At 48.9% G+C, this 25,857-nt stretch overlaps 2 protein-coding genes across 9 annotated transcripts in view; one reads left to right on the top strand and one right to left on the bottom strand.

The window, feature by feature from the left end:
* ZRANB3 (zinc finger RANBP2-type containing 3) overlaps window positions 1-25,857 on the bottom strand; it is an 894,936-nt gene that overhangs the window by 708,257 nt on the left and 160,822 nt on the right. For 2 of the 8 annotated variants that reach the window (XM_063933772.1, XM_063933773.1), the window contains exon 1: window positions 24,014-24,236. The exons of 4 other annotated variants lie outside the window; for them this stretch is intronic. Coding sequence is in view for 1 of the 4 variants with exons in the window: in XM_063933771.1 (XP_063789841.1) it covers window positions 24,319-24,327 (9 nt within the window). In the remaining 3 variants the exon portion in view is untranslated. Of the gene's footprint in view, window positions 1-24,013; window positions 24,237-24,318; window positions 24,400-25,857 lie in introns of those variants that run through there. 2 more of the 8 variants (XM_063933771.1, XM_063933774.1) reach the window with 2 other exon arrangements.
* The window catches only part of LOC134944868 (uncharacterized), a 30,233-nt gene continuing 28,469 nt past the window's right edge, over window positions 24,094-25,857 (top strand). Inside the window, exon 1 of the mRNA XM_063933778.1 lies at window positions 24,094-24,230. The gene's annotated coding sequence lies outside the window, so the exon portion shown is untranslated. The remainder of the gene's footprint in view (window positions 24,231-25,857) is intronic.

Here is a 25,857-nt window from a genome sequence, read left to right as displayed (position 1 = left end):
CTATAATACACAGATTTACGCCTAAATTTAGTGCCCCCCCTCTCTTTTTAACCCTTTGAGCTTGAAAACTACAGGGGAGAGCCTGGGGAGCTGTCTTCCAGCTGCACTGTGAAGAGAAAACGGCGCCAGTGTGCTGAGGGAGATAGCCCCGCCCCTTTTTCGTCTGACTTTCTCCCGCTTTTTTATGGATCCTGGCAGGGGTATTTTTCACATATATAGCCTCTGGGACTATATATTGTGATTATTTTGCCAACCAAGGTGTTAATATTGCTGCTCAGGGCGCGCCCCCCCCCCCCCCCCCCCCCCCCCCCAGCGCCCTGCACCCATCAGTGACCGGAGTGTGAGGTGTGCATGAGGAGCAATGGCGCACAGCTGCAGTGCTGTGCGCTACCTTGTTGAAGACCGAAGTCTTCTGCCGCCGATTTTCAGGACCATCTTCATGCTTCTGGCTCTGTAAGGGGGACGGCGGCGCGGCTCCGGGACCGGACGATCGAGGTCGGGCCCGGTGTTCGATCCCTCTGGAGCTAATGGTGTCCAGTAGCCTAAGAAGCCCAAGCTAGCTGCAAGCAGGTAGGTTCGCTTCTTCTCCCCTTAGTCCCTCGTAGCAGTGAGTCTGTTGCCAGCAGATCTCACTGAAAATAAAAAAACCTAAATATACTTTCTTTCTAGGAGCTCAGGAGAGCCCCTAGTGTGCATCCAGCTCAGCCGGCACAAGATTCTAACTGAGGTCTGGAGGAGGGTCATAGAGGGAGGAGCCAGTGCATACCAGGTAGTCCTAAAACTTTCTTTAGTTGTGCCCAGTCTCCTGCGGAGCCGCTATTCCCCATGGTCCTTACGGAGTTCCCAGCATCCACTAGGACGTCAGAGAAAAGAGGACTTACCCGCAGTCGCAGTCGAGACCAGGTCAGCCAAGGCGTCCCTAAACAAGACAGTACCTTTGAAGGGTAACGCTTCCATAGCCCTCTTGGGAGTCGGCATCAGCATTCCATTGATGGATCCACAACGGCCTCCTGGCTGATATCGACATGGCATTGGCTCTTGATCCCAAGAGACAGACATCCCTCGCCGCATCCTTCAGGTAATCTGCAGCGTTCTTGATATAACCAAGAGTCAAAAGAACATTATCTTTTTCAAGGGTATCCATATCATTAGCTAAATTCTCAGCCCATTTAGCAATAGCACTACTCACCCATACCGACGCCACAGCAGGTCTGAGCAATGCACCCGAATTAGCGAAAATGGACTTCAGAGACGTCTCCAGCTTGCGATCCGCCGGATCTTTGAGAGCTGCCGTGTCAGGAGACGGAAGCGCCACTTTCTTAGGCAAGCGAGATAGAGCTTTGTCAACATTTGGAGACGCCTCCCATTTTTCCCTGTCATCAGAGGGGAACAGATATGCCATGTAAATCCTCTTGGGAATCTTCCACCTCTTATCCGGCAACTCCCAAGCCTTTTCACAAAGAGTATTCATTTCATGAGAGTGGGGAAACTTCACCTCAGGTTTTTTTCCCTTAAACAAGCAAATCCTTGTTTCCTGTACCGCAGGTTCATCAGAAATGTGTAAAACATCTTTTATAGCCACAATCATGTACTGAATACTCTTAACTAATCTTGGATGTAAAGCAGCCTCAGTGAAATCGACATCGGAATCAGAGTCCGTGTCGGTATCCGTATCTACCACTTGAGTAAATGGCCGCTTTTGCGACCCAGATGGGGTCTGTACCTGAGACAAAGCCTCTTCCATGGACTTTTTCCACACCTGTGTCTGTGACTCAGACTTATCCAACCTCTTTGATAAAGAAGCTACATTCGAATTTATCGTACTGAGCTATGCGAGTAAATCAGGTGTCGGCTGCGTCGACAGTCCCAAATCTAGCCCCGCATCCGCTCCCCCAATATCCTCCTCTGGTGAATAACATTCAGCCTCAGACATGCCGACACGTAGTACCGACACACAGAACGTCCCAGCTAGGTGACAGGCCCACAATGAAGCCCAGATAGAGGACACAGAGGGAGTATGCCAGCTCACACCCCAGCGCCCATATATCCCGACAAAAGATATATGTACCCAGCGCTGCTTAATTTATAATGATAAGAAGCACCACACTGCGCCCCCCCCCCCCCTTCTGAATATCTCCCCGTTACTTGTGAGAGGAATGTGGAGGTCCCGGCAGCGTCTCCTTCAGCCGCGTGTTGAAGGAGAAGATGGCGCCTGTGAGCCGCGGGATGAAGCTCCGCCCCCTTCCCGGCGTGCTTCGGCGCGCCCAATTTGAAAATGAAAAAGATGCCGGCGGGGGTTTAAGAAACGGTGCCGAGGCACCGAAAGCCTTCTGCCGGTCCCCGACCTCAGTAACATGCTGCCCAGGGCGCCCCCCCAGCGCCCTGCACCCTGTAACTACCGTTGGTGATGTGTGTGGGAGCATGGAGCACAGCGTTACTGCTGTGCTGTACCTTCCGTTACTGAAGTCTTCTGCTGTCATGAAGTCTTCTGATCTTCTCATACTCACCCGACTTCTTTCTTCTGGCTTCTGTGAGGGGGTGACGGCGTGGCTCCGGGAACAAGCAGCTAGGCGCACCAAGTGATCGAACCCTCTGGAGCTAATGGTGTCCAGTAGCCGAGAAGCAGAGCCCTTAACTAAGAAGAAGTAGGTCTGCTTCTCTCCCCTGACTCCCACGCTGCAGGGAGCCTGTAGCCAGCAGGTCTCCCTGAAAATAAAAAACCTAACAAAAAGTCTTTTCCAGAGAAACTCAGGAGAGCTCCCCTGTGAGTGTCCAGTCAGTCCTGGCCACAAAGTCTAACTGAGGTCTGGAGGAGGGGCATAGAGGGAGGAGCCAGTTCACACCCAGATTAAGTCTTTTCAGTGTGCCCAAGCTCCTGCGGATCCCGTCTATACCCCATGGTCCTTTTGGAGTCCCCAGCATCCTCTAGGACGTAAGAGAAATAAATATTTCAACACAGATAGGTATGTTTTTGTTTTCACTGGTGCACTACTTATGCCAGCAAACCCAGTCATGTCCAATTTTAGTGGCATTTGGACAACCACAATTTCAAGCTTTTAAGATCTGTTGACTCAAAATTAAACAAATGTTTGCCATCCCAATTGGGAAACCTGGCATCTCAAAATCGACAAATATTGTCAGGAAATATAAACAGGTTTCTAAAGCATAAATCAAAATGCATTGACTCCTTGTTTGCCTACACTAAATGATTTGCTGAAAACTATACTGTCCAGAGCAATATAAGATTTTAGGATCACGGTGTCCTCCCCATGCTTTATTTTTTGGGCGTGCCGCTGGTAAAAGGAACCTGCCCCCCAGCACTTTCGGCTGCTGCGGCCGCTAACTGTAAGAGCCAGGAAAGGAACCTGCCCCCCAGCACTTTCGGCTGCTGCGGCCGCTAACTGTAAGAGCCAAGCTGCGGGCAGTACCCGTTTTAAATCTGACGCTGTTCGTGAGCCAATCACAGCTCACAAAACAGGCAGCTAATCACAAGCAGCCGCAAAAAGGCAATCACGGCATGCTGCATCATAGTTCCATCATACGGAAACTTAATTTTGGTGGTGGCAGTGATCGGGAGTGGACATCTCCTTTAGAGCACTGGTCATAGCTGAAGTGGTGAATAGACAGGACAGGTCAGCAGCAGAAGAAAGAAGATGAGGGCACGAGAGTGATAGAGCTGGTGGGAAGCACAGAGCTGAATGAAGCTCCCTACTGCAGTCTCTCCCAACGTACCGGTAGGCTGCCTTGGCCACCGGTACCATACCATCCCCCTTTTTAGAACACCAGGTAGCGGGCATTAGGACGTGGGTGCAATAAGGCCTCAGTCTTGCGAGGAATGTCAGTCGGCCTGTGCCAGGAATAAAGTGAACAGGGCACTAGTTCATTTTATGTGCCATAATGTGGGCAGACAATAGCCTGAGCCCCTGTTGAGTCGCTGGGCATTAGGACCAATCCACTCTTTAGCATCAGATAGGCAAGGGAGGAAGGGAAGGGGCTACTCTATTGGATAATGGGTATAAGGGATCCCACGCTGTGTGGGCATAATGTGCAATGGGGGACCACACTGTGTGGGCATAATGTGAATTCGTACTATTGTGCGGCCATGCCTTTTCACTGTGAAGCCACATCCCTTTTTTGCAAGAAGGCCCCCATCCAGCTACATCTTATGCCACTCGGCTTGCAAAATTTTCTGAGGAGAACGGTGGATCATAACCACAATGCTATATTACATGGGTGGTTCAATAAGTAAGGTAACAAGACCTCCCACGTGTGTAATGGTCTCTATTTAGTTCTAATTTCCCATAATGCCACAGCAGGTAGACCACTGCTTCCCCTCAGAGCCATTAGACTGCACCTCATATCAGTCATACTGTCCCAACATCAGCTGTAAGATGGCGGGGCTGACAGAAACATGGTCAAACACTGAGGTGTGATCAGACTTCTGTGTCTAAATGGCACGTCAGCAGCTGAAATTTATTACCAATTTGTTGAGGTGTACGGTGATAACATCATGTTATGGAAACAGGTTTGGGTTAGGTGCACTGAATGCAGATGCGGATGCTGCAAACATAGTGCCCATTGATTGTTATGTTGATTAGATACTGTATCTTTAAAAACACAGGCATAGAATCTGAGATGCCAGTTGGAGGCATCTTTTTCCATTTTACATAAAAGCAGTAAGGAAATGGGGTTTGACTTCTGCACAAGTGGGTATCCGATTACCCTTGCATAATTCCCCAATTACTTATGTTGATAGACAATTAAATCCACAAGAAAGGGGGTGCTGCCCAAGACAATAGTACTAGTAATCTACAAAGCTAAAGAAAAATGATAGTCTTTTTGGTTGGCGCACTTAGAGAAAATGAAGAAATGTATATTTCAGTGTTGTTCTAATTATTCTTAAAATGTAACTTTTATTTCATATTAAAAATATCCTGTTGTGTGAAATATCAACGTACATACAATTATAAAGAATAAAAAATGTGATAATTAAAAATTTTCCTCTGACTTACTGTGTATTTCTTATATAGGTCTTGTTATTATTATTACTTATTATTAATAATTGTTTTGTAATGAATGTATGGTTCATAGATGTCGTATTAATCACCCAAATGATTCATAGGAGGGGTTGAAATTTATTGTATAGTGTTCCTGAGGTATATGGGTTACTTGTTTATGTCACAACTTACCATACAGAGTATTTACAGTAGGTGTATATTGATAGGTATGCAGACAATGGTAATATCTATGGTAAGTATATTGTTTGTTGGTGCGTTATCACTCTATAGCTTCCAGTATTGCTTTACACCATGTCTAGTACACAGACCATTTAATAACGCCATTCAGCGCAATACAATACTCCTCACTATTTGTCTGTTAAATGTGAACGTATATTGTTATGTTAAACAGACAGCGTATTTAAGTGTATGTTGATAGGTCTGCTGACAACGGTAATATCTATGGTGAATATATTGTCTGTTGGTAAGTTATCACCTGTTATAATGTACCAACAAACAATATAATCACCATAGATATTACCATTGCCAGCAGACCTATCAATATACAGTACACCTAAATACTCTGTCTGTATGATAAAGACGTGACATAAACAAGCAAGCAATATACCTCAGGAATGCACAACATACTATACATTAAATTTCAACCCACTCCTATGAATCATTTGAGTGATTAATATGCCATCTATAAACCCTACATTCATACTAAACAAGTCTTAATAAATACAAGACCTATGTAAGAAATACAGTGATTCAGATGAAAATTATTTTTAATTATCACATTTATTATTCTTTATAATTGTATGTTCGTTTATATTTCACACAACAGGATATTTTTAATAAATATGAAATAAGTACAATTTTAAGAATAATTAGAACACAGAAAATAGGATTTTATATACCTACCCGTAAAACCTTTTCTCGTAGTCCGTAGAAGATACTGGGGTCCAATTTAGTACCATGGGGTATAGATGGGTCCACTAGGACCCACTGGCACTTTAAGAGTTTAATAGTGTGAGCTGGCTTCTCCCTCTATGCCCCTCCTACCAGACTCAGTCTAGAAACTGTGCCCGAGGAGACAGACATACTTCGAGAGAAGGAATACACAGACAGTGGTGAGATTCACACCAGCTCACACAGAACAAAAGGAAAGCCAAGCTAACCAACGTGAAACGATTCAGCAATGGCTGAACAAACAATACTTAACCAAGTAACTGTGCAGGAAACACAAAGCACTGGGCGGGTGCCCAGCACCCTCTACGGACTACGAGAAAAGGATTTACCTATTTTCTCTTACGTCCTACAGGATGCTGGGGTCCAATTTAGTACCATGGGGATGTACCAAAGCTCACAGTACGGGAGGGAGAGTGCTGAGGTTCCTGCAGAACAGATTTACCAAACTTTAGGTCCTCAGAGGCCCATGTATCAAACTTGTAGAACTTAGCAAACGTGTTCAACCCTGACCAAGTAGCTGCTCGGCAAAGCTGAAGAGCCGAGACACCCTGGGCAGCCGCCCAGGAAGAACCCACTTTATGGGTAGAGTGGGCCTGAACAGATTTTGGAATCGTAAAACCCGCCGTAGAATAAGCATGCTGGAGAGTAAGTCTGATCCAGCGCGAAATTGTCTGCTTAGAAGCAGGACACCCAATCCTGTTGGGATCATAAAGGACAAATAGTGCTTCCGACTTCCTGTGACGAGCAGTTCTCTTCACATATATTTTCAAAGCCCGCACACAACATCTAAGGACTTTGAGGTAATCGAGGTGTCAGTAGCCACTGGCACCACAATAGGTTGGTTAGTATGAAAAGCTGATACAACCATTGGAAGAAATTGCTGACGCGTTCTGAGCTCAGCTCTATTCTCATGGAAAATCAAGTAGGGGCTCTTGTGCGAAAATGCTCCCAATTCTGACACACGTCGAGCAGATGCCAATGCCAACAGTGTAACCGCCTTCCAAGTAAGAAACTTCAAGTCTACCTCCTGTAAAGGCTCAAACCAATCCGATTGCAAAAACTGCAGTACCACATTAAGGGGGTAATTCCAAGTTGATCGCAGCAGGAAATTTTTTAGCAGTTAGGCAAAACCATGTGCACTACAGGGGGGGCAGATATAACATGTACAGAGAGAGAAAGATTTGGGTGTGGTGAGTTCAATCAGCAATCTAAATTGCAGTGTAAAAATAAAGCAGCCAGTATTTACCCTGCACAGAAACAAAATAACCCACCCAAATCTAACTCTCTCTGCAAATGTTATATCTGCCCCCCCCCCTGCAGTGCACATGGTTTTGCCCAACTGCTAAAAAATTTCCTGCTGCAATCAACTTGGAATTACCCCCTAAGATCCGAAGGTGCTGTGGGAGGCACAAACGGTGGTTGGATGTGCAGAACCCCTTTCAAGAATGTCTGAACCTCAGGAAGAGCAGCCAATTGTTTCTGGAAGAAAATGGAGAAGGCCAAAATCTGGACTTTGATTGAGACTAAGTGTAGGCCCACATCCACATCTGCTTGCAGAAAGAGGAGAAAACGTCCCAGTTGAAACGCCACCGTAGGAAACTTCTTGGATTCACACCAAGAGACATACTTTTTCAAATCCGATCGTAATGTTTAGACATTACCCCCTTCCTAGCTTGGATCAGAGTAGGAATAACTTTGTTCGGAATGCCCTTCCGAGCTAAGATCTGCTGTTACCTCTATGCCGTCAAACGTAGCCGCGGTAAGTCTTGATAGGCGAACGTCCCCTGTTGTAGAATATCCTCGCGAAGAGGAAGAGGCCTTGGATCCTCCAGCAGTAATGCCAGAAGATCCGCGTACCAAGCCCTTCTTGTCCAGTCCGGAGCAATGGGGATCGCCGGAATTCCTGGTCTTTTTATTAGTTTGAGAACCCTTGGGATGAGTGGAAGTGGAGGGAACACATACACTGACTGGAAAACCCACAGATTCACCAGGGCGTCCACCGCCACTGCTTGTGGGTCTCGTGACCTGGAACAGTACCTCTGTTGAGGCGAGAGGCCATCATGTCTATTTGAGGTACACCCCATCGGCTTGTTAACTCTGTGAACACCTCCAGGTGGAAGCCCCATTCTCCTGGATGGAGATCGTGTCTGCTGAGGAAGTCCGCTTCCCAGTAGTCCACTCCCGGAATGAAGATCGCCGCCAGCGCGTGACTCTCTGCCCATAGGAGGATTTTTGTTACCTCTGACATTGCAGCCCTGCTCTTCGTTCCGCCCTGCCTGTTTATGTAGGACACTGCGGTGACATTGTCCGACTGAACCTGAATGGCTCGGTCTTGCAGAAGATGTGCCGCTTGAAGAAGTTGTAGATGGCCCTTAGTTCCAGAATGTTTATTGGAAGGACAGCTTCCTAACTTGACCACCTTCCTTGGAAGTTTTCCCCCTGGGTGACTGCTCCCCAACCTCTGAGGCTTGCATCCGTGGTTAGAAGAATACAATTCTGATTTCCGAACCTGCGGCCCTCGAGTAGGTGAGAAGTCTGCAGCCACCAGAGAAGTGAAATTCTGGCTTTTGGCAACAGGCGTATCCGCTGGTGCATGTGAAGATGTGATCCCGACCACTTGTCCAGGAGATCCAGCTCGAAGAACCTTGCATGGAATCTTCCGTACTGCAGAGCCTCGTAGGAGGCTACCATCTTCCCCAGAAGGCGAATGCACTGATGAACCGATACCCGGGCTGGTCACAAGACATCCCGGACCATTGATTGGATCACCAACACTTTCTCCAGTGGTAGATACACCCTCTGCACTTCCGTGTCGAGTATCCCTGTAGGATAGCACTTTCTGTCAGCGAAACTGGTAAGCCTGATTTGAAGAATCTGTGAGGTGGCAGTTCCTGAAACTCCAGTCTGTACCCCTGGGCAACAATATCTGTCACCCAGGGATCCAGGCATGATGACGCCCAGACGTGACTGAAATCTTTTAGTCTAGCGCCCACCTGTTCAATCTCCAGGCTGGGAGGTCCACCGTCATGCTGAAGATTTTGAGAAAGCAGTAGCTGGTTTCTCTTCCTGGGAACCTGTTGGAGCAGGTTTTCTGGACTTTCCCCAGCCTCCTCTAAAGAAGGTGGGTGGGTGGGGGATGGTTTGGATTTTTTACATTTAGCGGTCCGAAAGGACTGCAGTGTAGGCATAGGATAAGACTTCTGAGCCGATGCAGCTGCGGAGGGAAGAAATGCCGACTTACCCGCGGTTGCTGTAGATGTCCAAGCATCCAGAGCTTCCCCAAACAGGGCCTGACCTGTGAAGGGTAGGTTATCCACACTTTTCTTGGATTCCGCATCCGCAGTTCATTGGCGTAGCCAGAGTCCTTTGCATGCCAAGACTGCCATGGAAGTAGCCCTTGCATTAATCAGGCCAATGTCCTTCATGGCCTCCACCATGAAACCTGCAGAATCCTGTATGTGACATAAAAACAAGTAAATGTCACTCCTATCCATAGTATCTAAATCCTCAAGTAATGTGCCTGACCACTTTACTATAGCTTTAGAAATCCACGCACAAGCAATAGTGGGCCTTAATGCCACGCCTGTAGCCGTGTATAGTGATTTGAGCGTAGTCTCAATCTTGCGGTCAGCCGGCTCCTTTAAGGCGGTTGAACCGGGGACAGGTAAAACCACCTTTTTTGACAACCTAGATACAGAAGCGTCAACTATAGGTGGGTTTCCCCACTTTTTTCTGTCCTCTTCAGGGAAAGGAAAAGCTATGAGAATTGTTTTAGGAATCTGGAATTTTTTCTCTGGATTTTCCCAGGACTTTTCAAACAAGGAGTTTAACTCCTTAGAAGCAGGGAAGGTAAGCGAGGATTTCTTATTTACTGTAAAATAAGATAATTCTTCTTGCTCAGGCACTTTCTCAGAAATATGCAACACATCCCTAATTGCTTCAATCATCAATTGCACCCTAGCACGGGATGCATCTCCCCCCTGCATAACCCCATCACCGTCCCCAGTATCCGAGTCGGTATCAGTGTCAACTTGACCATTATCTGGGCAAGTGTACGTTTCTGAGGGTATGTAGGTGGGTCCATAGTAGTAGGGGCTGAATACTTTAAGCCCTCCACAGATTTTTTAAAAACCTGTGTCTCCCTTTCAGTATGAGACATCCTAGTAGAAATCTGGTATATCATTCCCCTTAAAGAAACCACCCATGGAGGTTCGGATTCAGAAGGCTGAGACAGTATATTACATTCCTGAGTACATGGAATAGACTCCTCAGGAATTTTTTCTCTGTGTTTTCCCAGGATTTTTCAAACAAGGAGTTTAACTCCTTAGAAGCAGGGAAGGTAAGCAAGGATTTCTTATTTACGGTAAAATAGGACTCCTCCTGTTCAGGTACCTTCTCAGTAATGTGCAAACCATCCCTAATGGCTTCAATCATCAGTTGCACCCCTTTAGCAAGGGATGCATCCCCCCCTTCCTGCATATCCCCCTCACCGTCCCCTGTATCAGAGTCGGTATCCGTGTCAGCTTGCATTATCTGAGCAAGTGTATGTTTCTGTGGGTATGTAGGTGGGTTTTTAGACAAAGCAGTGGGAGCTGAATACATCATATCTTCCACAGATTTTCTCAGTATGTGATATCCTTGTTGAAATCTGGTATATCATTCCCCTTAAAGAATCCACCCATGGAGGTTCGGATTCAGAAGGCTGAAACAGTATATTACATTCCTGAGTACATGGAATAGACTCCTCAGGAGAAGATAAACACTCTGCAGCACAGGACACAGAGTCCTTAGACATAGTAATGTAGGATATACACACTTACACACAAGAAAATGTCCGAGACAGTTTCCCCCAGAGTACCCTCAGAGAGACACTGAGTATAAGGAACCAGCCACACAGCGCCCCTGTAGGCAATTATTATGATAAAAGCCCGGTGCTGACTAACTACCCTTAATAGAGTAGTTAGTATTGATATCACACTCCCCCCCCCCCACACACACACTATAACACTCTGGTACCGTGAGGCAATGGAGTTATGTGGAAGGCAGCACTCCCGGTCAGCGGCCTTTGCTGGGAGAAAATGGCGCTGGTGAGTGCTGGATCCACTCTGAGAGGAAGCACCGCCCCCCGACATGGCGCGCGGCATCCTGCACTAAATGTTTAAACTGGCCTGAGGTTTCCTAGAGCTAGGATCAGCCGCTGTTAGCAGCGTGACTAGTGTAGGGTGTTCAACGCTGGCTCAGGACGCCCCTCACAGCGCCTACACAGAGTGTTGCTGAGCCTTCCTGGAGTGCAGCCTGTCAGTGCTGCATTCTAACCCTTGTGCCGCTATACCCGCCGGCGACCCGCTAACCAGGACGCCGGCGCTGTACTCACCACTCTTCTTTCTTCTGGCTCTGTTAGGGGGTGGCGGCCGTGCTGCGGGAGTGAGCGGTCGCCTCGTGGGCTTGCAATCAGCACCCTCAGGAGCTCAGTGTCCTGTCAGCGGAGTAGAGAACCATTAACTCTTTAGGAAATTGGTTCTTACTCCCCCCCGTAAATCCCACAAAGCAGGGAGGCTGTTGCCAGCAGCCTCTCTGTAACCTAACTCACTCTAAAAAATAAAAAACTAAGAAAACTCTTAGGATCTCCCCTAGCTATGACCAGCTCCTCCGGGCACATTTTCTAAACTGAGTCTGGTAGAAGGGGCATAGAGGGAGGGGCCAACCCACACTAATAAACTCTTAAAGTGCCAGTGGCTCCCAAAGGACCTGTCTATACCCCATTGTACTAAATTGGACTCCAGCATCCTCTAAGACGTAAGAGAAATATAAAAAATTTTAGAAATGGTCAAGCAACCAGGGCTAGACCATTCCACATGGATTGACCCAATAGGGTTAGAGTTGCCGGAGGTGCGGGACTTCGGACGAGAATGCCCTATTTTTAAGGAAGCAATCATTTACAAGGCAAAAAATTTTTACCCCTAAGAGTTCCATGAACCAGAAAGTTTGGGAACCACTGGTGTAGACCATATTCAGCTGTAAAGCAGGACAATCATATTAGTAATAAATAAAAAATAAGAATTTACTCACCGGTAATTCTATTTCTCGTAGTCCGTAGTGGATGCTGGGAACACCGTAAGGACCATGGGGAATAGCGGGCTCCGAAGGAGGCTGGGCACTCTAGAAAGATTTATGACTACCTGGTGTGCACTGGCTCCTCCCACTATGACCCTCCTCCAAGCCTCAGTTAGGACACCGTGCCCGGGCGAGCAGACATAATAAGGAAGGATTTAGAATCCCGGGTAAGACTCTTACCAGCCACACCAATCACACCGTACAACTCGTGATACTATATCCAGTTTGACAGTATGAAAACAACTGAGCCTCTCAACAGATGGCTCAACAATAACCCTTTAGTTAACAATAACTATTTACAAGTATTGCAGACAATCCGCACTTGGGATGGGCGCCCAGCATCCACTACGGACTACGAGAAATAGAATTACCGGTGAGTAAATTCTTATTTTCTCTGACGTCCTAGTGGATGCTGGGAACTCCGTAAGGACCATGGGGATTATACCAAAGCTCCCAAACGGGCGGGAGAGTGCGGATGACTCTGCAGCACCGAATGAGAGAACTCCAGGTCCTCCTCAGCCAGGGTATCAAATTTGTAGAATTTAGCAAACGTGTTTGCCCCTGACCAAGTAGCTGCTCGGCAAAGTTGTAAAGCCGAGACCCCTCGGGCAGCCGCCCAAGATGAGCCCACCTTCCTTGTGGAATGGGCATTCACAGATTTTGGCTGTGGCAGGCCTGCCACAGAATGTGCAAGCTGAATTGTACTACAAATCCAGCAAGCAATAGACTGCTTAGAAGCAGGAGCACCCAGCTTGTTGGGTGCATACAGGATAAACAGCGAGTCAGATTTTCTGACTCCAGCCGTCCTGGAAACATATATTTTCAGGGCCCTGACAACGTCTAGCAACTTGGAGTCCTCCAATTCACTAGTAGCCGCCGGCACCACAATAGGCTGGTTCAGGTGAAACGCTGACACCACCTTAGGGAGAAATTGGGGACGAGTCCTCAACTCTGCCCTATCCATATGGAAAATCAGATAAGGGCTTTTACATGATAAAGCCGCCAATTCTGACACTCACCTGGCTGAAGCCAAGGCCAATAACATGACCACTTTCCACGTGAGATATTTCAGATCCACGGTTTTTAGTGGCTCAAACCAATGTGATTTTAAGAAGCTCAACATCACGTTGAGATCCCAAGGTGCCACAGGAGGCACAAATGGGGGCTGAATATGCAGCACTCCTTTCACAAATGTCTGAACTTCAGGTACTGAAGCTAGTTCTTTTTGAAAGAAAATCGACAGAGCCGAGATCTGTACTTTAATGGAGCCTAGTTTTAGGCCCCTATTCACTCCTGCTTGCAGGAAATGCAGAAATCGACCTAGTTGAAATTCCTCTGTTGGGGCCTTTTTGGCCTCGCACCATGCAACATATTTCCGCCATATGCGGTGATAATGCTTTGCCGTAACATCTTTCCTGGCCTTAATAAGCGTAGGAATGACTTCTTCCGGAATACCCTTTTCCTTTAGGATCCGGTGTTCAACCGCCATGCCGCCAAACGCAGCCGCGGTAAGTCTTGGAACAGACAGGGCCCCTGCTGTAGCAGGTCCTGTCTGAGCGGTAGAGGCCACGGGTCCTCTGAGAGCATCTCTTGAAGTTCCGGGTACCACGCTCGTCTTGGCCAATCCGGAACCACGAGAATGGTGTTTACTCCTCTCTTCCTTATTATTCTCAATACCTTTGGTATGAGAGGCAGAGGAGGGAACACATAAACCGACTGGTACACCCACGGTGTCACTAGAGCGTCCACAGCTACCGCCTGAGGGTCCCTTGACCTGGCGCAATATCTTTTTAACTTTTTGTTGAGGCGGGACGCCATCATGTCCACCTGTGGTTTTTCCCAACGGTTTACCAGCATCTGGAAGACTTCTGGATGAAGTCCCCACTCTCCCGGGTGGAGGTCGTGTCTGCTGAGGAAGTCTGCTTCCCAGTTGTCCACTCCCGGAATGAACACTGCGGACAGTGCTAGTACATGATTCTCCGCCCATCGGAGAATTCTTGTGGCTTCTGCCATTGCCATCCTGCTTCTTGTGCCGCCCTGTCGATTTACATGGGCGACTGCCATGATGTTGTCTGACTGGATCAGCACCGGCTGGTGTAGAAGCAGGGATTTTGCTTGACTTAGGGCATTGTAGATGGCCCTTAGTTCCAGAATATTTATGTGAAGGGAAGTCTCCTGACTCGACCATAGTCCTTGGAAGTTTCTTCCCTGTGTGACTGCCCCCCAGCCTCGAAGGCTGGCATCCGTGGTCACCAGGACCCAGTCCTGTATGCCGAACCTGCGGCCCTCTAGAAGATGGGCACTCTGCAGCCACCACAGTAGAGACACCCTGGTTCTTGGAGACAGGGTTATCAAGCGATGCATCTGAAGATGCGATCCGGACCACTGGTCCAACAGGTCCCACTGAAAGATTCTGGCATGGAACCTGCCGAAGGGAATTGCTTCGTAAGAAGCCACCATCTTTCCCAGGACCCGCGTGCAGCGATGCACTGATACCTGTTTTGGTTTCAGGAGGTCTCTGACTAGAGATGACAACTCCCTGGCTTTCTCCTCCGGGAGAAACACTTTCTTCTGGACTGTATCCAGAATCATACCCAGGAACAGTAGCCGTGTCGTCGGAACCAGCTGTGACTTTGGGATATTCAGAATCCAGCTGTGCTGGTGCAGCACCTCCTGAGATAGTGCTACTCCCACCAACAACTGTTCCTTGGACCTCACTTTTATTAGGAGATCGTCCAAGTACGGGATAATTAAAACACCCTTTCTTCGAAGAAGGAGTATCATCATTTCCGCCATAACCTTGGTAAATACCCTCGGTGCCGTGGACAGTCCAAACGGCAGCGTCTGGAATTGGTAATGGCAATCCTGTACCACAAATCTGAGGTACTCCTGGTGAGGATGGTAAATGGGGACATGCAAGTAAGCATCCTTGATGTCCAGGGATACCATGTAATCCCCCTCGTACAGGCTTGCAATAACCGCCCTGAGCGATTCCATCTTGAACTTGAATTTCTTTATGTACGTGTTCAAGGATTTCAAATTTAGAATGGGTCTCACCGAACTGTCCGGTTTCGGTACCACAAATAGTGTGGAATAATAACCCCGGCCTTGTTGAAGTAGGGGTACCTTGATTATCACCTGCTGGGAATACAGCTTGTGAATTGCCGCTAGCACCGCCTCCCTGTCTAAGGGAGCAATCGGCAAGGCAGATTTTAGGTACCGGTGGGGTGGGGACACCTCGAATTCCAGCTTGTACCCCTGAGATACTATTTGCAGGATCCAGGGATCCACCTGTGAGCGAACCCACTGATCGCTGAAATTTTTGAGGCGACCCCCCACCGTACCAGGCTCCGCCTGTGGAGCCCCACCGTCATGCGGCGGACTTGGAAGAAGAAGCGAGGGAGGACTTTTGCTCCTGGGAACCTGCTGTTTGTTGCAGCCTTTTTCCCCTACCTCTGCCTCTGGACAGAAAGGACCCGCCTTTTCCACACCTGTTTTTCTGGGTCCGAAAGGACTGAACCTGATAAAACGGCGCCTTCTTAGGCTGTGAGGGGACATGGGGTAAAAATGCTGACTTCCCAGACGTTGCTGTGGAAACTAGGTCCGAGAGACCATCCCCAAATAATTCCTCACCCTTATATGGTAACACTTCCATGTGCTTTTTTGAATCTGCATCTCCTGTCCACTGGCGAGTCCATAAGCCTCTCCTAGCAGAAATGGACAATGCACTTACTTTAGATGCCAGTCGGCAGATTTCCCTTTGTGCATCTCTCATATATAAGACTGAGTCTTTTATATGGTCTATGGTTAACAGGATCGTGTCTCTGTCTAATGTGTCAATATTTTCTGACAGTTTATCTGACCACGCAGCGGCAGCACTGCACATCCAAGCTGACGCAATAGCTGGGCTAAGTATGATGCCTGTGTGTGTATATACAGACTTCAGGATCGCCTCCTGCTTTCTATCAGCAGGTTCCTTGAGGGCGGCCGTATCCGGAGACGGTAGTGCCACCTTTTTAGACAAACGTGTGAGCGCTTTATCCACCCTAGGAGGTGTTTCCCAACGTGACCTATCCTCTGGCGGGAAAGGGAACGCCATTAGTACCTTCTTAGGAATTACCAATTTTTTATCAGGGAAAGCCCACGCTTCTTCACACACTTCATTTAATTCATCTGATGGGGGAAAAACTACGGGTAGTTTTTTCTCCCCAAACATAATACCCTTTTTTGTGGTACCTGTATTTATATCAGAAATGTGTAACACCTCTTTCATTGCCTCAATCATGCAGTGAATGGCCTTAGTGGGCACCAGGTTAGACTCATCGTCGTCGACACTGGTGTCAGTATCAGTGTCGACATCTGGGTCTGCTTGAGGTAGCGGGCGTTTTAGAGCCCCTGACGACCCATGCGACGCCTGGGCAGGCACGAGCTGAGAAGTCGGCTGTCCCACATTTGGCATGTCGTCGATTTTCTTATATAAGGAGTCTATACGTGCACTCATTACTTTCCATAAGCCCATCCACTCAGGTGTCTGCCCCGCAGGGGGTGACATCCCTTCTAAAGGCATCTGCTCCGCCTCCACATCATTATCCTCATCAAACATGTCGACACAGCCGTACCGACACACCGCACACACACAAGGAATGCTCCGAATGAGGACAGGACCCACAAAAGCCCTTTGGGGGGACAGAGTGAGAGTATGCCAGCACACACCAGAGCGCTATATAATGCAGGGACTAACTGAGTTATGTCCCCTATAGCTGCTTTTTATATTATATATATATTGCGCCTAAATTTAGTGCCCCCCCTCTCTGTTTTTACCCTGTTCTGAAGTGTAGACTGCAGGGGAGAGCCAGGGAGCTTCCTTCCAGCGGATCTGTGAAGGAGAAATGGCGCCAGTATGTCTGAGGGAGATAGCTCCGCCCCTTTTCCGCGGCCTATTCTCCCGCTTTTTCCTGGATTCTGGCAGGGGTATTTACCACATATATAGCCTCTGGGGCTATATATTGTGGTATTTTTGCCAGCCAAGGTGTTTTTTATTGCTGCTCAGGGCGCCCCCCCCAAGCGCCCTGCACCCTCAGTGACCGGAGTGTGAAGTGTGCATGAGGAGCAATGGCGCACAGCTGCAGTGCTGTGCGCTACCTTGGTGAAGACTGATGTCTTCTGCCGCCGTTTTTCCGGACCTCTTCTTGCTTCTGGCTCTGTAAGGGGGACGGCGGCGCGGCTCCGGGACCGAACACCAAGGACTGGTCCTGCGGTCGATCCCTCTGGAGCTAATGGTGTCCAGTAGCCTAAGAAGCCCAATCCGGCTGCAAGCTTCTTCTCCCCTTAGTCCCTCGCTGCAGTGAGCCTGTTGCCAGCAGGTCTCACTGAAAATAAAAAAACCTAAACTATACTTTCTTTCTAAGGGCTCAGGAGAGCCCCTAGTGTGCATCCAACCTCGGCCGGGCACGAAATCTAACTGAGGCTTGGAGGAGGGTCATAGTGGGAGGAGCCAGTGCACACCAGGTAGTCATAAATCTTTCTAGAATGCCCAGCCTCCTTCGGAGCCCGCTATTCCCCATGGTCCTTACGGAGTTCCCAGCATCCACTAGGACGTCAGAGAAATAAAAAAAATACAAATTTCTGGTACCTGATGGAAAAATAGAACATCAAGTTCTATGTAAATAAAACTCATTTGGGAAATAATATGTGACACTAGTAATACTGGAATGACATATATTTAAATGACAGCGTTCCTTGACTCCTCATCCAACTGAAGACCTGTCATTTACCCAGCATGCCAAGGTTACATGAAATATATTTTATGTAGTATCTTCTACAAACAAAAGACAACAAATCAACCAAAACGAGACAGGCTTATAAAATCTCACAGTTGGGATGGTATTCGTGAACAAAAAAAATTGGTAACAACATTACTAAATATGTTTACATATATATATTCCTATTTAGCCACGCAGAAAGCCTCAAGACTGAGGGCCTAATTATGAGCAGCCGCATCCATGTCCGAGTCTTTTGCCGATCACACGTCTGTGGCTTTATGCAAATCCTACTATAATGCCCTTCCCTAGTGTATAGCCATGCATTCAAATGTGCAAGGAGTGAGACGTCCACTTTTAGACTCCTTCAACGCTAAAATTTAAAACTGCAGCAGCCTAACGGCAGGTGCAGATTATCCAGCTGAATGTGGCCTTGTATGTGAACGGTGTTATGGTCTGAGGAAAGTACCTGAGCATACTGGTGTGGAGACCTAGGTGGCTGAAGAAGATGAGTAGCATGAACTTGGAATGATGACAATCTTCTGGACAATAACCCCGGACACCTGACAGTATGACTCGTAGAGTGCACCAGCAGGTCTTCTTGCCCATAAGAGCCGCTTTTCCCATAAGGCTAGACGCGCCTACCGGTACTGGGATGCCTACCAGGACTTACACCACTGACAACAGTACAAGCTTACCACCAAGATGACCAGAGTTATCTGTCAGTAGAAAAGACATGGACAGAAAGAGAACTACTGAGACCAGGAATTGGTCCGAGGACTGACTGGTAGAGCGGTGAGAATGTAACTTTTAAAAAGAGGCAAGTAAGAGAGACTGTAGTGGAATGGGACTGTGGTGATAGAGGCTAATGTGGTAATGTGTGAAACAGCTGTAAGGAAATAACAATGATAATGGATAGCAAGCAGATAGACCGAAGATAAAGACAAGATAGAAAAACAAATATTGTGTAGAAGAATCCACACTACATCTGATGCTAAGGCAGACAGGACTGGGTCTTGCAAAGATTCTTTAGCACGAGAGCTCACAGGACTGGTAGTTTTCATAAGAAGCAGGAACTATACCCAGCGTTTGAGGAGTGCACAGAAAAGGTATATATCAGGTGCCTACACCGATCCAAACTAAGATATCTTAATGAAAAAACCCTGTGTAGCTGCCCTGCTGCACGTACACATACAATTAATTAGCAACAGGGAACGATGTCTGCCTCCGGCGTCCCTGTTACCAGGCGACTGGCGGCTCCCAGGCACCCCTGTGGCAGCGTTGGGAGGCGCCGAGCAGAACCTGGAAGCCAGAGGGGGCACAGCGTCCTGGCCGCCTGGCAATGGTCAGGACCTGCGTCCTCCCTGAGCCGCGTCGCGGCTGCTAACAAGCGGATCTGTGTCTCTGTACGCAAACACTTCAGCAACACACCTGTGATACTCCCAAAATACACCCCTAAGACAGACAATATCTGTACTTCGGAACAGGCACCACCAAGGAAAACCCAATACTTTTTCAATGTACTTCTCTGTGAGCACGTCTGAAATCCCAACTGTGACTCTATACGAACACAACTGGGACTCATGTTTGGTGCAACTTACTATAGATGCATTAGCAGCAAAAAGAAATAGATAACTACTACTTAAAGAGATAGGAAGAAAAGCACAGGCACGGATAGGCAAGCTTAGTAAAGGCAAGTTCATATAATTGTGGTATAATCAGAGAAGGCTACAGCCATGTATCTGTTGCCTGTGCTTGATAAAATGTCTTAGTGGTGGTTAGAAAGCATGTGGGATCCAGTCGAAAATAACCAATCAGATTAGGTTAGATAATTAAACTAGACTCCTTGCATTTGTCATGTGTGTTTTTGACCAATTCTTACTCATTAACATCTAGATGAGGCTTCCCATGAATTTATGTGATTAATAAATGAATGAGTGTTGGGGAGGTCTTCATGGTAAGTGTGCGGGGTTTTTTTCTCCAGTATTTTTTTTTGTGGCACAAGAAGCTCCAGTTCAACAGGTGTGAGTAAAAGTCAGAAATCCTAGTCAATGTATTGATAACGCCAGGATATCATAGTAAAATCCACACAAAGGTCAGATCCAAGCAGAAATCCAGAAACCGTATTAAATGAAATAAACTGTATCATGCACATTTAATATTGGGCGAAATTGTGAAAATATTTTTTTCCTATTTAATTGCCGTCTAGAAAAGCAGTCGCAGTAATTTCTATATCAATAACCCAGGCTTTTTTCCAGCAGCTTCAGAGCAGGTCCAAAAAAATTTAAAATCTCAATTTTAAGGTAAAAATGTCAGGGACCACTTTAGAACCCCTTGGACGACCCCCAATCATCATAACTAATTAGGCAATTGGAAGTTCTCTATTAACCTATACAGTTTTACATGTCAATATTGGGGCGAAAAAAAAGTCTTACATTTGGAACCCAATTTTTTTTTCAATTGAACACCACGGGCATCAGGAGCATTCGGTATACCCACGGTTATTCAAAATTGGGCATGAGGTCCATAGGAGTTTTTTCAATCATAATTATACAACCAATTGGATATGCTATAAATGTGTATAAAGATGTATATTTTATCCTGCACTACGATGGTGCATGCTTTGCTTTAAGACAGTTATGCCAAATATTGGCCCATCTAGAGCAAAATTTTTAGACCATGACACCTACATCTTAGAACAAGTATATTCCAGTATTATTTTATTTGAGTGCAATAATTAATATTTTCGTACATATACAGATATCTGCTGCGGTCACTCCTTCATACCCATGGGAGTATTATACTTTACATGATTTCCAGCTTTTTTAACACATTTTACATTTTGTATCAATTTAGAAGATATCTGGCTTTTCTGGGGGTTGTGTGCATGTGTGTGAATATAATGTGGATCCAGCTTTTTCTATATAGTTTGTATAGATCCAGTAGCTTCTCTGTTTTACCCTCTTCCTGCCAGGCCATAGTATGTACTAGTTGCTCATTTCGCTAGGATACTGAAAACGGTTTGTTCGATCGCAACTGCCGCAATCAACCAATGAGAACTTGTGCTTATATCACTTGTACCTCTCTCACACCGCAAAAATAAGCAGGTATCGACCCGGCAGACACGGGACGGCGTGCGGTGTGAAAGCGCCATAGTCGAAATCCCGGGTCGTCTGACCCGGTAATTCAACCCGGGAATTAAGCAGTGTTATTCCCGGGTTGAATGCCGGGTCAGTGGCAGCGTAAACGGGCTCCCGGGTCGATGCGACCTGGGACCCATGCAGTACACCAGGGAGAGGCAGCGCGGAGATGATCTCATCTCCCAGTGCCGCCTCCACCTCCGCTGCCGGCTCTGCCCCCCCCGCCACTATGGCAACCCGCCCGGCATATTGCCAGGTCGGGGAAGCCAGCAGTAGCGTTCAATGCCGTCTCCCACTCGGGAAGGGCCCATTTCCAATTCCCGTGTAGGATCCGGCATTGGCGGTGTGAAAGGGGTATTAGAGGAAGGAGGTGGGTCACCATTTATTTTTTCAAACTAAGGGGTCTATTTACTAAGCCTTGGATGGAGATAAAGTGAATGGAGATGAGGTACCAGCCAATCATCCTGTCATTTTTCAAACACAGCCTGTGGCATGGCAGTTAGGAGCTGATTGGCTGGTACTTTGGGGTCTATTCATGAAGCAGAGAAAAGCCCTGTTTTGCGGTAAACAGGGCTTTTCTCTGCTTACCGCAATTCACAGAGCCGGTTACCGTGGAGAAGTCTCTGACTTCTCCAGCGGTACCCCCGCTCTGTGCCTGAATCGCATCACCATACCTTTGTATGGTGAGTGCGATTCATGAAGGTGCGGAAAGCTCTGCTTTCCGCTTCTCCATGGAGTTCAGGTTACGCCGTCCTCAGATGGCGAACCTGAACTGCGGTGCGGAGACGTCAGGGAAGCTCAATGCTTCCCTGATCGCTGCTCTGCACCTCGCGCTGGCTCCGCCCCCCGACCTCCCAGCAACCACTGCGGCCTGCCGGGAGATCATCAAGCTGCGCATGCGCAAAGGGACCCGTCGCTGGACCCCGCGCATCGCAGAGAGGGACCGCCGGAGAAGACGTCACCGTGGGAGCCCCAGACACCGCAGCGCATCGTCGGAAGGGTAAGTATACATGAATTGCTACTTATCACGGCTATACATCGCATCGAAGCGATGCGATGTATAGTGATAAGTAGCAATTATGATTTCGTTTTGTACATGAATAGACCCCTTTATCTCTGTTGACTTTATCGCCATTCAAAGCTTAGTAAATAGACCCTTTAATTACAGCCCCCAATAATCATTCTTATCTCCTTGGTCCACGTGCACTTTATTCCTCACTCCCACTGCATCCAGTCCTCAGACATCCCTTTCCCAAACACTGCACTCCCATGTGCAACCCCCAGACACCTCCCTCCCCCTGTGTGCACTGTGCAGTCCCCAGACACCCCCCTTTCACCCATATCCAGTCCCTAGGCATCCCTCTCTTACGTGCAGTCCCCAGACGCCCCCTTCCCCGTGTGCAGTCCCCAAATGCCCCCTTCCCCGTGTGCAGTCCCCAGACACCCCCCCCCCCCCCCCTGTGCGGTCCCCAGACGCCCCCTTCCCCGTGTGCAGTCCCCAAATGCCCCCTTCCCCGTGTGCAGTCCCCAGACACCCCCTCCCCCCCTGTGCGGTCCCCAGACGCCCCCTCCCCCCTGTGTGCGGTCCCCAGACGCCCCCTCCCCCCTGTGTGCGGTCCCCAGACGGCCCCTCCCCCCGTGTGAGGTCCCCAGACGCCCCCTCCCTCCTGTGTGAGGTTCCCAGACGCCCCCCTTCCCCCTGTCTGCGGTCTCCAGACGCCCCCTTCCCCTGTGTGCGGTCCCCAGACGCCCCCTTCCCCTGTGTGCGGTCCCCAGACGCCCCCTTCCCCCTGTGTGCGGTCCCCAGATGCCCCCTCCCCCCTGTGTGCGGTCCCCAGACGCCCCCTCCCCCCTGTGTGCGGTCCCCAGACGCCCCCTCCCCCCTGTGTGCGGTCCCCAGACGCCCCCTCCCCCCTGTGCGAGGTCCCCAGACGCCCCCTCCCCCCTGTGCGAGGTCCCCAGACGCCCCCTCCCCCCTGTGCGAGGTCCCCAGACGCCCCCTCCCCCCTGTGCGAGGTCCCCAGACGCCCCCTTCCCCCTGTGTGCGGTCCCCAGACGCCCTCTTTCCCCTGTGTGCGGTCCCCAGACGCCCTCTTTCCTCTGTGTGAGGTCCCCAGACGCCCCCTGTGTGAGGTCCCCAGACGCCCCCTTCCCCGTGTGCGGTCCCCAGACGCCCCCTTCCCCCTGTGTGCGGTCCCCAGACGCCCCCTTCCCCGAGTGAGGTCCCCAGACGCCCCCTTCCCCCTGAGTGAGGTCCCCAGACGCCCCCTTCCCCGAGTGAGGTCCCCAGACGCCCCCTTCCCCCTGAGTGAGGTCCCCAGACGCCCCCTTCCCCCTGAGTGAGGTCCCCAGACGCCCCCTTCCCCCTGTGTGAGGTCCCCAGACGCCCCCTTTCCCCTGTGTGAGGTCCCCAGACGCCCCCTTTCCCCTGCGTGAGGTCCCCAGACGCCCCCTTTCCCCTGCGTGCGGTCCCCAGACGCCCCCTTTCCCCTGCGTGAGGTCCCCAGACGCCCCCTTTCCCCTGCGTGCAGTCCCCAGACGCCCTCTTTCCCCTGTGTGCAATCCCTATATGCCCCCCTTCCGCTGTGTGTGTGTGTGTGTGTGTGTGTGTGTGTGTGTAGTCCCCAGATGCCACTTTGCCCTGTGTGCAGTTCCCAGATGCCCCTTTGCCCTGTGTGCAGTCCCCAGATGCCCCTTTGACCTGTGTCCAGTCCCAAGACGCCCTCTTCCCCGTGTCCAGTCCCCAGATGCCCCTTCGCCCTGTGTGCAGTCCCCAGATGCCCCTTCCCCGTGTGCAGTCCCCAGATGCCCCTTCGCCCTGTGTGAAGTCTCCAGATGCCCCTTCGCCCTGTGTCCAGTCCCCAGACGCTCCCTCCCCCGTGTGCAGTCCCCAGACGCCCTTTCCCCCTGTGTGCAGTCCCCAGATGCTCCTTCGCCCTGTGTGCAGTCCCCAGACATCCCATTTAGCAGATTCCCTCGGGCTTTGACATTGCTCTCTCATTTCTCTCTTCATCCCCAGCTTACTACCAACCTGTCCACTCTCCAGCGCTGTTATCCCGACATTCGTACAATGTGATGTCACTCACGCAGTATCTTCGCTGTTGTCACTAAGTGCTGAGTGACAGCAGCTGCTCCTCAGCCCTACGTCAGAAACCCGGCAACGTGACGTCATTCAAACTTCGCGCTCAGGCAGGAGGAAGTGACGTGGACGAGTCAGTGAAGGTCCGCTGCTGCACGCCCTGTCTCCGGTTAGTGTAGCAGCGGAATCTGTTGCTGCATTACTACACAGACAGACACGCACTCAATCTCAGACACACACACACCTGCCTTACTCACAAGGGACATCTCCGTGTATTCAGAATGTTCCCCTGTCCATATCCCTATTCTCCAGTGCAGCCAGGCAGTCTGCAGTCACAGTGCACTCTAGATTTCTCTTATTCAGTGAACTAAGGGGGTAATTCCAAGTTGATCGCAGCAGCAAGTTTGTTAGCAATTGGGCAAAACCATGTGCACTGCAGGTGTGGCAGATATAACGTGCAGAGAGAGTTATAGGCCCTACACACATGCCGATATTCTGAAAGATATGAACGATCTCGTTCATAAATGAACGAGAACTCGTTCATATCTTTCAGTGTGGAGACTCCTGCGATGAACGATGCGCGGCCCCGCGCTCGTTCATCGCTGATCTCCCGTCGGCTGTGCATGCAGGCCAATATGGACGATCTCGTCCATATTTGCCTGCACTTCAATGCAGCCGGGTGACGGGGGGAGTGAAGAAACTTCACTCCCCCCGTCACTGCCCCCCCGCCGCCGGGTTGCTCGTCGGCCGTCGGGCACCTCGGCGGCGCATCGCCGAGTGTGTAGGGCCCCTTAGATTTGGGTGGGTTAAGTTGTTTCTGTACAGGGTAAATAGTGGCTGCTTGATTTTTACACTGTAAGTTAGATTTCAGTTTGAACACACCACACCCAAATCTAACTCTCTCTGCAAATGTTATATCTGCCCCACCTGCAGTGAACATGGTTTTGCCCATTTGCTAACATATTTGCTGCTGCGATCAACTCAGAATTACCTCCTAAGGGGGTAATTCTGATTTGATCGCAGCAGCAAGTCTGTTAGCAAATGGGCAAAACCATGTGCACAGCAGGGGGGACAGGTGTAACATGTGCAGAGAGAGTTAGATTTGGGTGGGGTATATTGTTTCTGTGCAGGGTAAATACTGGCTGCTTTATTTTTACACTGCAACTTACGGTGTGTGCACACGGTGAGATCCTTGCTATGCCCGATTTTGACTATGCGATTTCCCTTGAACTCCCCCAGAGCACAGATAGTCAAAATCTGTGCTATCTGTGCATTAGATTTTGTCTAAGTACGATTTTGACTAAGTGCCAATCTTGACGATACTTTGTACTAGATTGTACACTAGATAGTCAAGATTGACTTGCCTGCACAGTCTATCTAGCCTTACGATACCGACCCCACAGGAGCGCGCATCGGGATCGAATCTGTATCGCAAGCTGCCTAATAACTTGAGATATTCACTAACTTTTCATAAGATTTTGACTATATAGTCAAAATCGTACAGATTTATCTCACCGTGTGTACACACCCTTAGATTTCAGTTTGAATACACCCCACCGAAATATAACTCGCTCTGCACATGTTACATCTGTCCCCCCTGCAGTGCATATGGTTTTGCCCAATTGCTAACAAACTTGCTGCTGCGATCAACTCAGAATTAGGCAAACCTCAGTACTTTATTCTGTAGTCTTGTTTTACACGTTATTGTATGAAGAGGATTATTTCCAATGCAATACAGTTGTAATATAGCAAGGCTTAGTGAACATCATGCCAGGGTGCTTTGTATTACCGTAGAT

This window comes from Pseudophryne corroboree, chromosome 7 (genome assembly GCF_028390025.1).
Source record: "Pseudophryne corroboree isolate aPseCor3 chromosome 7, aPseCor3.hap2, whole genome shotgun sequence".
NCBI classification, from domain to species: domain Eukaryota; kingdom Metazoa; phylum Chordata; class Amphibia; order Anura; family Myobatrachidae; genus Pseudophryne; species Pseudophryne corroboree.
The sequence above is the reverse complement of the archived record's forward strand: the minus strand, read 5'-3'. Positions and strand labels throughout refer to the sequence as shown.